This window comes from Xiphophorus couchianus, chromosome 21 (assembly GCF_001444195.1).
Source record: "Xiphophorus couchianus chromosome 21, X_couchianus-1.0, whole genome shotgun sequence".
Taxonomy (NCBI): domain Eukaryota; kingdom Metazoa; phylum Chordata; class Actinopteri; order Cyprinodontiformes; family Poeciliidae; genus Xiphophorus; species Xiphophorus couchianus.
Window position 1 is genome coordinate 13,709,975 of NC_040248.1, and position 13,893 is coordinate 13,723,867.

Here is a 13,893-nt window from a genome sequence, read left to right on the forward strand (position 1 = left end):
AGATACATTAAAAAACATCAAAAAGTAGCACCTCTTACTCTTTCACCACAGATTGACTTTGGTCAAATGCACATCGCTGCCTAGAATAGAGTGAAGTGTTAAAAATCCAGTTACATATCTTTCAAATGATTCACTATGGTGAGACGCACTCTGTCCTGGAATTTGAGCATCTCATTATTAGCCTTGTACAAATCTCTGTACCTCGCAGGTGAAGTTCTTCGTCTGGGGAGAATCTCTGGCCACACTGTGAATGGTGGCTGGTCCTCCTGGAGCTCCTGGTCTCAGTGTAGCAGAGACTGCAGCCGAGGCATTCGGAGCAGAAAGAGGACCTGCAGCAGCCCAGAGCCGCGGTATGGAGGTCAGACCTGCCTGGGCCCGGCGCAGGAGTTTCAGGAGTGTAACATCACGCCCTGTCCAGGTAGGACATTTTCAAATATTAAGCACAACGCCTTGGAAAAGTGTTCAAATTAACTTTTCTTTTTTTATCATACTATATTCAGAATCACTTAGTAGCACAATATTAGGCATTGGGAGGAAAATGATAAAAAAAAATTATACATTGTTTTACTGTTTTTTACGCATAAAAATCATTTTATGGCTGCATTATTTGTGTTGATGCCCTGCTAGAAGATGAATCGCTATCCCATGTCAAGTCTCTTTTTTGTATCAAAGTGATAATGAAATTGCGTCATCTGAAGAAAATTTATTTGAAAATGGCCTAGTCAAGTCCAGAACTACTGTACATCTGTATTGACCTAAAGAAATGGACAAGAAATTTGTTGATTATCGAACAGATTTGGAAAACCTTTTACAATACAGAGTGGGCAAATACTTTCAAGCCAGTGCACTGTGATGTTAGTCGACTCTTACTGACACTGGATCTTTTTTTTTTTAGATGTATTAGATTACAGAGAGACCTAGTAGACACTTTGGAAACAATGCATCTCTTTACTTCCTTTTCACAATGTTGCACTAAAAAATTGTGAAAAACGTTCAAAGCATCACTATATTTATTCAGATCACTTTGTGCATTTATTGCTCAATTATTTTTAACATCTGAGAGGCACATTGCTTAGAATTAAAAAAATCCAAGCAGGCATAGAGAGAGCAGAAGATTCACAAAGATAAGAACAATTACAAGAGCAATAGTCAATAAAATGGCAAATTATCTTTTCACTCTTGCAGATAAAAAAAACACAGACCTCCCACTGCAATGAAGCTACATGTTCTTTCTTCTTCTTGATTAATGGATAGAGAACAGTGACAGATGACCTGCAGAATCATTAAAACCCACAGAAGAAATCAGATGCAGATAAAAGGTGTGACGGAGACCTCGATTTAGACCAAGAATCAAGGAGACAATCCCTCTGGCTCTCTTGTATGTAATTACTATTGCTGTGTAATTATGTTGCCAGCCATGGGAAGACCTTATTCTGCTGTGAAAAGCCCCAAGACAATGTATTTTCAACAGTCATCTGACAGAAAAAGAAGAGGGGAAGCTTTCTAATTAAAAGAATACCCTCTCTGACGAGGGAAGTAAGCTGTCTGAATGAAAATCCAGTACTTAGTTTAGCATTAAGCCCACCTGGTGTTCAGCACGGCCACTGAACAGGCAAGTGTAATGTTGTCTCAAATTATTATCAATCAAGCGTTGTGAAGAGAAGCGGGTTCGATCGGTTGCTGTTTTATCCTCCCTACCCCTCAATCAATCTGTCTATATGACTTGTTCCAGGTTGTGAGCAAACAAAACAAACACTATCCTGAAAGTCCATCAGCATTGCAATAATTAATTCGGTAAAACTCACCCCAGCATCTTGAGTTTGTATTTCATGAAGTAAGCTGTTGTCAGGTTGTGAGGAAGATTTGGGGTAGATCAAAGAGCGGTTTATCCGCGCAGACGGCACCGCTCCGGGGGAGTGAAAGGACACATGAACATGCTTTGATTTTCTTCTGTTCAGCGTCTCTACCTTAATACAAGCATTATACCTATTCTTGGATGTTGACTATAATGATACCACAGTTACGGTGTGTTGATGAACAACTCCATGCTCCCGTCCCCCAAAGGGGCCAGCTTAACCCAGCTCGGATAGCAATGAATACTAATGTGTACTCAATTAGCACCACTCTGAAAGAGAGATATTATTTTGAGGCTGGCAGGCTGTGCTGGTAGACCAATTGTAAACCTCCCATGGCTAATCCACATCTTTTTTTAATTTTTTTTTTATGTGTTAGTTTGCTGTGCAAGAGAAGGCAAAGAAAAGGTGCCATGCCTTCCGTCCATCCACTCTGGAAACAAATGAATCCGTGTTTTAACTGCGTCTGCTTCTCCGATGAGGCGATACATCATCGAGGGCTAAGAATCGACATCTGTGTCATTCTGCAATACAGAAATTACACTGAGGTGACAAAAAGCTTCGGCAACTTCAATTACCCATTTAGTGCCGCCAGCCATTCTTGAGTCTTTAAAAGGAGTTGAGACGAGTGTTTTAGGTTGTTACAATGAAGGAAGGTGTTAAACAAATGATTGGGAAGGGATATTTACCTCCGTTGAGGCTCATGTGAAAGCTTTCCATATATTTCTGCTCCTTTTTCTCTTTATTTCTACCTACTTGACTCGCATAAATGCACGTTTGTCTGCATGTCTGGGTGTCATCGATATAAACATATGTCTACACAGGAATGTGCTTCTGGATATTTGTCTTTGCTAATGACTTGGAAAATTTTGTAGGCTGGAAACTGCTTTAAAGGTGACGCAATACCTACACTTTCTGAATATAAAAACCGCACTCGCATTCAACTAAAAAGTTTACATACACATCATTGGCGTAAGAAATTTTATATTAGTTCTGGGCTTTTAATGATTTTTTTTTTTTTTTGGGCAGAGGGCTTAGGGGTGTTATGGATATGTTTTTTAAAAGCAAGAGTTCAGTCAACAGGATTATGGATTCATTTAATCCCAAAAGAGTGCAATTTGCAAATATGAGCTCAAATATTTATTTAAATTATACACTCCACTAATTTAATGTGCTGCAGCCATTACACCTGGACCATTAACAAGGTCCTGGCCGTAATGGCTATTTGATCACTCTTCTTATTAGGCGTGGAAGAGTTGATTTAAATATGCTGAGGATCCTGCTTTCAAGCACAGTACAGCTAGACATGGAGTTGTAAAGCATTTGGAAGGAGTCTCCTATCTTCTTTAACTCATCCACTTTGTGCAATAAACCCCAGGTATGATAAAAGAGGTCACCATTGCACTTCTTGAATGGCCCCGATGTTAGCCCTGTCAAAGATGGATGGACTGGACCTGGAAGCTTAGAAGGTTTGTGGTTGGAAACCAAGCAATTTTAAATTTAATTTAAACTTGATGATTTTTCAGAGCAACATAACAGCAGTCCAATACCATGCCAGGACCTTGACAATGACAACATATTTGTGCCTATGAACGGAACCAAAATCAATTTACTTAGTTTCCCCTCTTGCTGGTCAAAATAGCTAGGTCTGAAAAATCAAATGGTCTGAAAATTACTTACTAAAATTGTCTGTTTCCTCCTGTTCTGTATTCATTACCAAAGGGAAACCTATTCATTTGAGTAAATCACTCAATCTTTCAGCGTTAAGTATTTATAAAACCTCTGGTTTCAGTGGATGGCAGTTGGTCCTGCTGGTCATCATGGTCTAAGTGCTCTGTGACTTGTGGAGGAGGACACTACATGAGGACGAGGACCTGCAGCAACCCTCCACCAGCCTATGGAGGAGACATCTGCCTGGGACTGCACACCGAGGAAGCACTTTGCAACACACAGGCTTGTCCAGGTACACACAAACATTTCCACCTCTAAGTGAAAAACTTGAGAGAGCTCTGACGCAGGCAGCGCTCCGTCTATTGTTTTTCTTTCATTTTTCTCAGCCTCTCGAAGGGCGTTCATGCATCACTAATATACACAAAGTTATTCAGTGCGGTGCAGACTCACACTCAGCAGGCTGTGAGACACGCTGCCATTGCTGTTTTCTAGAGAGCTGGTCCAGCTGGTCTGAGTGGTCCCACTGTGACTCCAGCGGTGCCCAGCTGCGAGTGCGTCACTGCGATGTTCTTTTCCCCACTGGAAACCAGTGCTCAGGAAACAGCAGCGAGACCAGACCCTGCTCCCCTGACTCCAACTTTATACCAGGTGATGACACACACATACTCGGATACACTCTGTCTGGCACTTTGTGATGTCACTTATGCATGATTTAACACTCATACTGGGGAGTGCAAGGAGCGTACCCACCACTAGCACAGTGGTAGTTCAGTTTGTTTTCAAGAATCCTGTGATAATTAAGTGCATTATTGATTTCTCGAAGGGAGGCTGTAGCATGTTAGAGGTCAGGTTGAGAGACAGTTCAGCCTTTTGGGTTGAATTAGAAACATTCTGAAGAACAACTCCCGAGTCTATGTTGTGATTGCATTGTGGGTGAGCTCTGCTGTTTTAGTACCGCATTGAAAGCTCTATTTTTTCTAAAACCGAAGAAATTATTCTTTGATTATGTTGCTACACGTAAAAGAAGAAGTTTTACTGTTTCCATGACAGACTTACCTTTGTTGCTTAGTGAGTGGGAGACTTTCTAGTTTTGTCGTTATCATAAATTTAGAGTTACTCTAAAGTTGGTGTAAAAAGCAAGGATAGATGGAGAAAGGAGTGCAGGAAGAAAGCAAGTCCTTACTGTTAACAAACTGACCCTGGAGGAAGATTTATACAGTAAATAAAGCAAAACCTTAGAAGATTAGATTCAGTTTCTTTCTGCAGAAGGCAAATGCATTTCAGCTCTCTTCGTAACTCACATCATGCCAGAGAGACTTTGTTAGTACACTTTTAATGGTGGACGTCGTCACACGATATGAATGATTTTGGTATCAAGCACCATCCCACTGCAATGAGTGAAAAGTGGTCGGGATGATAAGATTGAAAGAGGGATGAGAAGAATGAAAACGAGACCTAAAACGGGACGAAAAGGATGCGTCAAATGAAATTGAGTCATGTATGAGAATGACGAGTGGGATGAAAAAATAGAGGGATGAGGAAGTTGAAAAGCATAAAAATAGAATGTCAAGTGGGACCGGAGGAGAAAAGAGGAAATGAAGATGTGTGAGAAAATTTGGAAGATGAGATAAGGAAGACAGGGAGGCCTTATTAGCCTTGTTCCCAAGCATAGTAACACATTAATTACTTTTAGGTGTTAGAATGTTTACTTTGAGCCCCATTTTGTTAGTTATATGTAGTGGAAAATGTTACATTTAGTTATTCACTCCATTAAATGAGTGAGTGTGTTACTGGGCAACTATGAAAGGATTTAAGCTTTAGATAAAACCTCTTTTCTGCACCAGAAATCTTGATATTTTAGAAGAAGTAATTATTTTAATGGCATCATTTACACAGAAGAGCAGTTGACCTCTTTGAACAAGCAATAGTTGGCACACGATCTAAAAAAATAAAAAGATGTAAGTAATTGTCATTCACTGAGGAACAGAAGAGCCTATTTTTCCTTCAGCCCAATTTTCTTATATCTAAACTACAGCTTTCTCTGTGAGCTTATTTTTAATCTGTTTCATCTCATAGTTTCAGCTTTGTGTCCAGGTTCAGTAAAATTTGATTCTAAAAAATAATCATTTATTGATGCTCACAACAGAGTTTGATGAAAAAAAAAAAAATCATTCACTTTTTTTAAAGCTGAATGTTTAATTGGTGTAGATATTTTCTAGTTCAGAGGCAGCTTTTCACAGTCGGGTCTCTTTATTATTGCAAATATACTTTTGCTAGGCAAAATCTGTGGGATCCCCCTGCTGCTGGCCCAATCACGATCGACAATGCAGAAACAGATTCCAACTGGCAGCTGAGAGCAAACCTGCTGTCCATGAAACCATCTCGTTTTTCTTTTCATCAGGACTTCGAGGCCTTTAATTTTCACAAGCCAAACTGAGTGATTTACATATCCTTTTCTGCTTTCCTAATGTCTTAGTGTGGCTTAGTTACAGGTGGCTGGAGCCACACACCAGCAATAAATGTTAATCGTCCACAGAGTAAATGTAAAACCGAGCAACTTTTTCTGTTTGATAAATCTATATTGGCTGCTTATGACAAAGAGCGGGACAAGTTAAGGAACATAATCAAATTTAATCATAACGATAAGCTGCATTATATACTGCACACACCCTCCTGTCTTTCTCACACTGTTAGTATTGACATTGGCTCATGCAGGCATCTCCTTATTGACAGTCAGTAATGCTAGACACAGAAAAGAATTGATCTCTGCATCTCTACTAAACAAGGGTCATCAAAGCTCCTGCTTTCAAGACAGCATGCTTGAGCTTCACATAATGCAACTGAGACGCCAAATTATTGAAAAGCGATGGGGTGTTTTTTTTTTTTTTTTGCTTAAGTATTTTTGCTGTAATTTGAGTAAAACAAACTTTAGTTGAGGAAAATAATTATGCGACAGAACAAACATTTAACTGAACCCCATATTTGTAACCTTTCTGTATTAATTAAATAGGATATAATGCTCATTAGGAAATTCTACAGAATTACCAATCTACATTTTATAACCCCATTCATTCCTTTTTATGAGGAAAGTAGTCCATTAGGGTTCATTACCAATGTTCTGTACTTCATTTCCTTCTAATGGGAACTGATACTTTCATAAACCACTTGAGGTGCCACAGCCCTGATTAGCTTTCGAAGTTTTAACGATTTTCTGCGTCCTATTCAACACATTTTCATGCTTACCTTCGGGAGAACAAGCTGTTAGTGACAAAAACAAGGATGTGTAGAGGTGTTGTTGGTGCTAACGCTGCTGCTTTGTTGCTTTCCTCTTCTCCTTTAGAAGTCTCCATCGCACGCTCCAGTCAGGAGGAGAGGCGCTGTGGAGGTAATTCTCATCTGTATGTGTGAGTCTGAAAGACAGAAAGAAGAAGAAAGGGTATAGCATCTGGCGTCTCACATATTCTCTGCAAAAAGAAAGTCTCCATCTTGCAGAGCTTTGTTCAAGTTTTTGAGAAATGTGTTTTGTAAAGTCTTGCTTTATGACCTTTTTGGCCCTTTGGTGTACATTCTCCCATTGCCTTATTTTTTTAGGAAAGCTACTGTAAGTGTATCATCTATATGCAGTGTACATCTGTTTTACTTGGCTTGCAGGATGCGCTGCACAGCTGCTGCATGAAGAGAGAATTTTATTGGACTGGTTAAGCCCTGGCAAACATCAAAAATTGCCCAATTTTGAATTTGTACTTTTCATCTCTACACGATTTTGAATGCAGCCTTTAAAGACAGGAACCAAAATCTCACACTGTCTCAGATGTTAAACATAATGTTAAAAAGAGTCAAAGACTTGATCCAGACCTAGTGTATAAAGAGTTTACCTTAACTCAGTCTGTGTCGACAGGTTCACTATCATGAATACAATTTCAAAAAGAGGAAAAGGAAGTTATAAATATTAATAGCCCCTTTTTAAGCAGGTTTTATTGTAGAAGTGCCACTTATTACATCAATAACTATTTCAGTGGATGAATTATTTCACAACAACCCATTTTAGCCTCATGCTTATGCCTCCCTATTCCGCCTTTCAGATTTCAACCTTTTCCACATGATCGCAGTGGGTCTCAGCAGCTCCATTCTTGGTTGCCTGGTCACGCTGCTCGTCTACTCCTACTGCCAGCGCTACCAGCAGCAGTCCCACGACGCCACCGTCATACACCCCATCTCCGCTGCCCCGCTCAATACCAGCATCACCAACCACATCAACAAACTGGACAAGTACGACACCGTGGAAGCCATCAAGGTCTGTAGACAGACACGCTCTTGGTTCACCCTGGTCACAATATGACAAATGTTCACATATGCAGAGGAAAAGATCAGTTTGGTCTAATCAGTGAATGTTAAACACCCCCTTTGAGTCATTGAGCAGTGCCTCTGCTGCCAGTGTCAGCTGTGATTAAATACTCTACTTACTGACTGTCACTGTCTCACCCCCTCCTGTCACTTGCTGACACTCTCTGCTAACGTAACAGGTAGGCAGTGGTGCGTTCATCTTCTCTACGTCTGTCTCGGTGTGTGAATCTGTTCTGTTCCTGGAGTGCTACACTGCTTTCCCTTAGAATCCTAATGCAATTAGCTATATGATATTAAATATAATCAGCAAAGGTGCCTTGTGGCTAGATCAGCTTTTTGGGTTATGATTACATCCTAAAGTGCAGATAGTCAGATGTATCAGGGCCAGTTAGAGTGGTCCAGCTCGACTCCTGGCACAAATAGCCTCTTATCCACTGACACATTCAGGCTGTTTGGCCAGAAATGGGCTGGTGATTAGTGCTTCTCCACAGGCACTCCATGCTCAAGCTAGGGCTTTATCTGTGATTCAGGAGTGAAGTGTCTCAGTTTTTACCCATAAAACTGGTCTTAGAGGCAATGGATCTTGTCAAACTTTTGCCAATTAAACAAATGCTTTCTTGACCAACTTAAACAGAAAAAGAACGCATAATTAAATATGTTTTTTTTTCAAATCACAAAGACATAAGAAAATACATTTTAAAATTACCTAACGATGTGTGCTTCATATTAGACCACACTGTCTTCCCTAAAGTGAACGGTTTAGGGTGAAAGAGTAACGGGTTTAAAAGACACTGAGGTGCCAAGTATTTTAAGACAAAAAGTCATTTTTAAATCATAAAAAGAACTGGGAGCCAGTAGAAAGAGGCTAGTTAAAAGTCAAGCAGCTACATTTTGGTTTAACTGTAAACATGTAATGGACGTGTGTTTAACACCAGCAAATAGCACATTACAGAAGCCTAGTCAATTTGGGATACAAGCAAGAAGCACACATTTAAAGAAAATTTAAAGTAGACAGAAGGACCTAGGAACATTTTGTAGGTCTTTGCTTTTGTCCAAACATGGTGATTTCCCCACACCTTCAAAAACGAGGAAAAATTCCCTTGGCTAAACAGGCAATTTTATTCAGGTTTTTATTATAGTCGACTTTATTCTGTTTTGTTTTTTTGTTGTTGTTTTTTTTTAATTAACATACCATCTCACACATTACTTGAGACCTTAAACTCACAGAGGAAGTTGTGAGTATCAGTGACATCAACTAGGTAAATACTTTGATCTCTGTTTGCAACAGTGCTTCCCGTATATGAAAATGTTTTGTAGCCTTGTTAAAGCCTGCGCAGTTCCTTTGGCTCGGAGCAAACTTCTGTGAATATAATTTCTTCAAGGGTTTGGAGACGGAGTTCATCTGTCATGCAATTAGAGTCAGATGTATCAAAAATAATTCAGTTAGTGCAGTTGCAGATAGCGGCAGATATGAGTGTAGACAGTCAGTGTGAAGATGCAAAGGGAGCTGTATGACAGGTGAGCAATGAGTCATTTTCCAACAGCACATTTTGCCTCCAACTCTCAGAGAGCCTAAACAACCTTATGTTGCGGTGAAGTTTCAACTAATAAGTATGAAACACCATTATATGCACCCTTTTAGCTATTATGCAAGTAAATGATGAACAGAAGATGTAGTTTCAGTTTTTCATTCAAGTTGTGTTGCTCATCATTTATCTGCACAAAAAGTTAAACACCCTTCATTGAGGTTTGCTGGAGGATTTAACTGCATTTTACAGCACTTTGAAAGAGAATGTGGCCGCATACAGATTTCTTCTGGTTTTGTTAATACTGAACAAAGCTGGGCTGAGTAAAGACTGCATGAAGTTGTTAAGTGACAATTTCATTTATTAAGGGAAGACCAATCTGGCTCACTATGAAAAAGTAATTTCCCCGTAAACCTAATGACTGGTTTTGCCACCTTTAGTGGTGACAATTCCTGTCACTTGTTTGTGATAACTGGCACTGTGTCTTTACAACAGTCTTGGGCTTTTCAAGATTTAGTTTGGTGACTTTGCTTTTGTATTCTTTTTACTCTATGGTAGTTATCTTCACCATTGGATACCCATATTGCCCTGTCTCTTCCTGATTCTTGAATTATGAACCTCAATCTTTACTGTCCTCCTGGATGACTTGTCTCTGAAGCTGTTGGTGCAATAAATTTACTTTTGAATCTTTTTCACTCTAATAGACAACTTTGTTTCTCATCAGATCTTGAATTTCTTAATATTGTTGTATAATATGTTCCTCGTATACATTTTTAATCTACTTTATGATGTCAGAGAGGTTCTACTTAAGTTTACTTTAGACTTTGTGATTTTTCAGGCCCCATTTGTGGCAAGTAAAATCAGCTTTGAGAAAACATGGTCACATGTTCACAGTTAATTCATATTTTATCAAGGTTTCGATGAGGTAAAACATTTATGTGTTCCAGAGTAACAAAAACAGAAGAAATTTCTAACAAGGATACTTTGTCACAGTATTGTATGTACAGTTAATTTTTCAAGGCTCCTATTAAGTGAGATATGGTATTTGCTTTCTTTTTTTTTTTTGAGGATGACTCTTGCCCGTTCCTTTCCTTCCTGCAGCCAGATGTGTCGGTACTCTTGCCTCTGGACGACCCTGCCATGCACCAGCCTCTCTCTGCTAACATGGGGGTGTCTATGCGTGGACTGGAGATTTTCTACTAACCAACCTCAACAACATCCCGCTTCTTGACTTCCCACTCCAAAACCCCGACAACTCTTTGACCCCCCTCATCCAGTACTACTTCCTGTTCCCAAACGAGTCCTGCCCTTGCACTTCCTGTGGCACTTCCTGTGTGTGGCAGGTTGGGAGTACAGCACTCTAGTTTCTCTTTTTCTGCTCAGACCTCCTTCCATCCTCCCATCATGGCTGCCTCCTTTCTCTCTCCCAGCTTGCGAGAAGGCAGTGTATCCCTCCCCTTTTTGTGCTTACATTTGCATGTCTTTTTTTGTTTGTCCTTCATGTTATGCTGTATTTTTAATTGATCATTTAATTTGATGGGTTGAAAAGGAAATATTGTAGTAATGTTGGCTTATTACCTTCCTCTGTTACCTCTCTATCACTAACGGCACATTACCATTCAGGCAAATTGTGTGTGCTGTACCAAAAACTCCAACTTAATCATTCTTAAGCCTATTATAATATGCTTAAAGGAAGAGGACACAGTAGATGATGATGCAAACAAGCATTGCTGCACAGCTGTTTAAAGGCAACCAAGTGGACACCTGCAGAGATACATAACCATCTTTGGGGCTGCAGGAGAGCTGATTGCTTTCCCTTTGTCTGCAAATCACATAACGGGAACGCAGCAAAATATGAGTTTTTTTGCTCAGCACACTTGTCGGAAACATCCATCAGCTGTAAATGCAGCATCATCAAGTGTTCAATTACGCCGCCCCAGGGGACTCCCATCACACTTCCCACTACAACAGACTGCATATGAACTCATCTATTTGCCAAATTGTTGTACTGAGCAGCACATCAGAGGCTTGTTCCATGTTTACTGTGTCATGCAGGGACAGACAAGATGCCTCCGCCCGTCCCAATAGTTCTTCCTGATTGTTTAACAGAAATGTGACTCGCCTTTGATCGATTTTTATGGCTTTGATTGTCCTGGAGGACCGACAATCCGAGGGCCATAAAAACCGCTGATGCTGGGTATTAGAGATGACAGAGGTGGACATTCGGATGTGCATCAAAATAATTTAGCCCTGTGGTGACTTCTCATTTTTCCAGCCTGTTTGCAAATGCTCTGACCTTGCTCTGTGAAATGTATGTTCCATTCACCGAGCAGTCTCCCATTGATTTATGTTGCTCCTTTGGATTTACTTTTACCTTGCCATCTGGGCTGAATAATCACTTGATCCATATGTTGTGAAAAAAATGCCCATACTGATTGCTTTTCATTTCTCCTCTCCATCTATTTTTTGTTCTTTTCTTTATTTGCAGGGCTTCAACAAAAACAATCTGATTCTGGAGGAAAGGAATAAATACTTCAACCCACAGCTTGCCGGGAAGACTTATACCAATGCGTATTTCTCCGACCTCAACACCTATGATGACTATTAACCCCAGACTTTTATAGCGGAGATCATTACCCTGTTGTCCATTTTGACCACTTCCCCTTTCGTTGTGCTTTGTATTGAGATTTGTAACACTTTATGTGGGATACTCCCACGGTGACACGCGGTGGCAGCTGGTATGTAACGAAAACACAAACACTGGTGTTGCCAAAAGAGGGAAATGCCCACTTTCTCTCAGGTGCCTTGGGGTACACTTGGAAAAAACTGAACTCGCCAAGAGAAATGGACAATTGGATCTCCAATGCTGTGGATATTTTGGGGAGTGACATCCAATCTAATGTTTATTTCCCGATGCCCCTAAGACAGACCTGTATTTGTAACGATGGGAAATGACCACAAATTTCTTTGCATGACTTCATCTGATGTGTTTGCTCTGCTGTTCCGTTGCAATTTGCATGATGGATCACATTCCAGGGTTCCAGAGACAGTTTGATGCTGTTATTGGTTATGGGATTCGCATCAGAAGTCCTAAAACAAATAGTCTGTAGGAATGACCGGTGGTTTTTACCACTCGCTACAACGGTAATGCCCTACCAGACAGTTGGAACAATGTCCAACTCCAGTCGTAGATTCAGGATGTAGATATTTGATGTCTGTGGTCAACATTGGTTATGTTATTGTTTTATTTTTAGTTTTAATTTTTTGCTTTATTTCTTTTCAGTAGCTACAAAAAAATACAAGTTATACATATATATTAAAAAATTCCCTTTTTTTATGTTTTTGTACAGAAAATTACGTTTGATGCCTATGTCTAGATTTTCTATGCATTTACTCATTGTTTCAAGTGTGTAGAGTTCATCTTTTAAAAAGAAAAACAACATTGTGTCCACATTTTGGCAATTATTTGGGAGTACTCATAGCAGGTTGCTTCAATTTACCATTGCCATAGTACTTTTTATAAATATTTTGTAAAAGAATAAGAAAAAAAAAACATTGTTTTTGAATTTTGATAGTGTTCACTATTTTGTTGACTTCTGAGTCATAAATATGTGTTTGTGAAAGCAGAATGTTATTGGCATTAACTATACAGATGGAGCATACATAGCAAGTACTGTTTCTCTGATTCTCAGCTTCAGTGCTACCCATGTATCGTAACTTGTTTTTGTTTGTTCTTTTTTATCTATTTTATTTCTTTTTGTTCAGTTGCAACTAACTCTTTCTACATGTTTGCTTGTGTTTTTGTGCATAAATTAAAACAGCTTCCTACAAAACTTGTCTACAGTGACTGACAGATTCAACGGTCTGTACTCCTTTTTGTAAAGCTTTGCTGGAAAATTATCTAATAAATATTTATTTTCATTTAGGTGAAGATACCGTCATTGAAGATAGTGACCTAAAACTTGCACTATCAACTTTGGATTCTCATAGTTCCTTGCAAAAATATTCCTGCCTTTTAAACGTTCGTCATGTACAGCCACAAACTGTTGCTTTTATGTGACAGACCAACGCAAACTCAACCCTAACTCAAATAGCACAGGCTCAGCTTTATCAGATAGAGTGGTCTGAACATGTTTTTCACATTTTGCCACAGATTTTCAATTGGATTTGGATCTGGACCTTTTAGCAGGCCATTCTTTTCCATAAATGCCATATTTGTGAAGTGCACTGCTATGAGTTGTCTTGTCAGCACATTCGTCCACCAGAACTACCATGAGTTCCTTGGCTGTTTTTTGTGAGTAATGATTTTCTTGCAAATTCTGTCAGGTTAAGTGGACAATTGCATCTTCATAGGTTTGCCATATCCTTTTCACTTCCAGATGATGGAGAAATAAACTAATCCTGCAAATAAACGAATTCACACATTTTAATCCTGATCTCTCTGGGGTATTCCTAGATGTGAACAGTGTTGTGGTTCACTAGTGTTTTGTAGCCAACCA

The 13,893-nt window shown here is 39.5% G+C and overlaps 1 protein-coding gene across 4 annotated transcripts in view; it reads left to right on the forward strand.

Moving 5' to 3' along the window:
* Nucleotides 1-13,325, forward strand: part of sema5a (sema domain, seven thrombospondin repeats (type 1 and type 1-like), transmembrane domain (TM) and short cytoplasmic domain, (semaphorin) 5A) — a 152,520-nt gene extending 139,195 nt beyond the window's left edge. For 3 of the 4 annotated variants that reach the window (XM_028005263.1, XM_028005266.1, XM_028005264.1), the window contains exons 17-22: nucleotides 209-418; nucleotides 3,646-3,816; nucleotides 4,017-4,172; nucleotides 6,865-6,909; nucleotides 7,607-7,818; nucleotides 11,883-13,325. In XM_028005263.1, coding sequence (XP_027861064.1) covers nucleotides 209-418; nucleotides 3,646-3,816; nucleotides 4,017-4,172; nucleotides 6,865-6,909; nucleotides 7,607-7,818; nucleotides 11,883-12,002 — 914 coding nt within the window. In that variant the 3' untranslated portion in view covers nucleotides 12,003-13,325. Of the gene's footprint in view, nucleotides 1-208; nucleotides 419-3,645; nucleotides 3,817-4,016; nucleotides 4,173-6,864; nucleotides 6,910-7,606; nucleotides 7,819-10,495; nucleotides 10,738-11,882 lie in introns of all 4 variants that reach the window. The other variant, XR_003593883.1, reaches the window with a different exon arrangement.
* The last annotated feature ends 568 nt before the right edge of the window (nucleotides 13,326-13,893 follow it).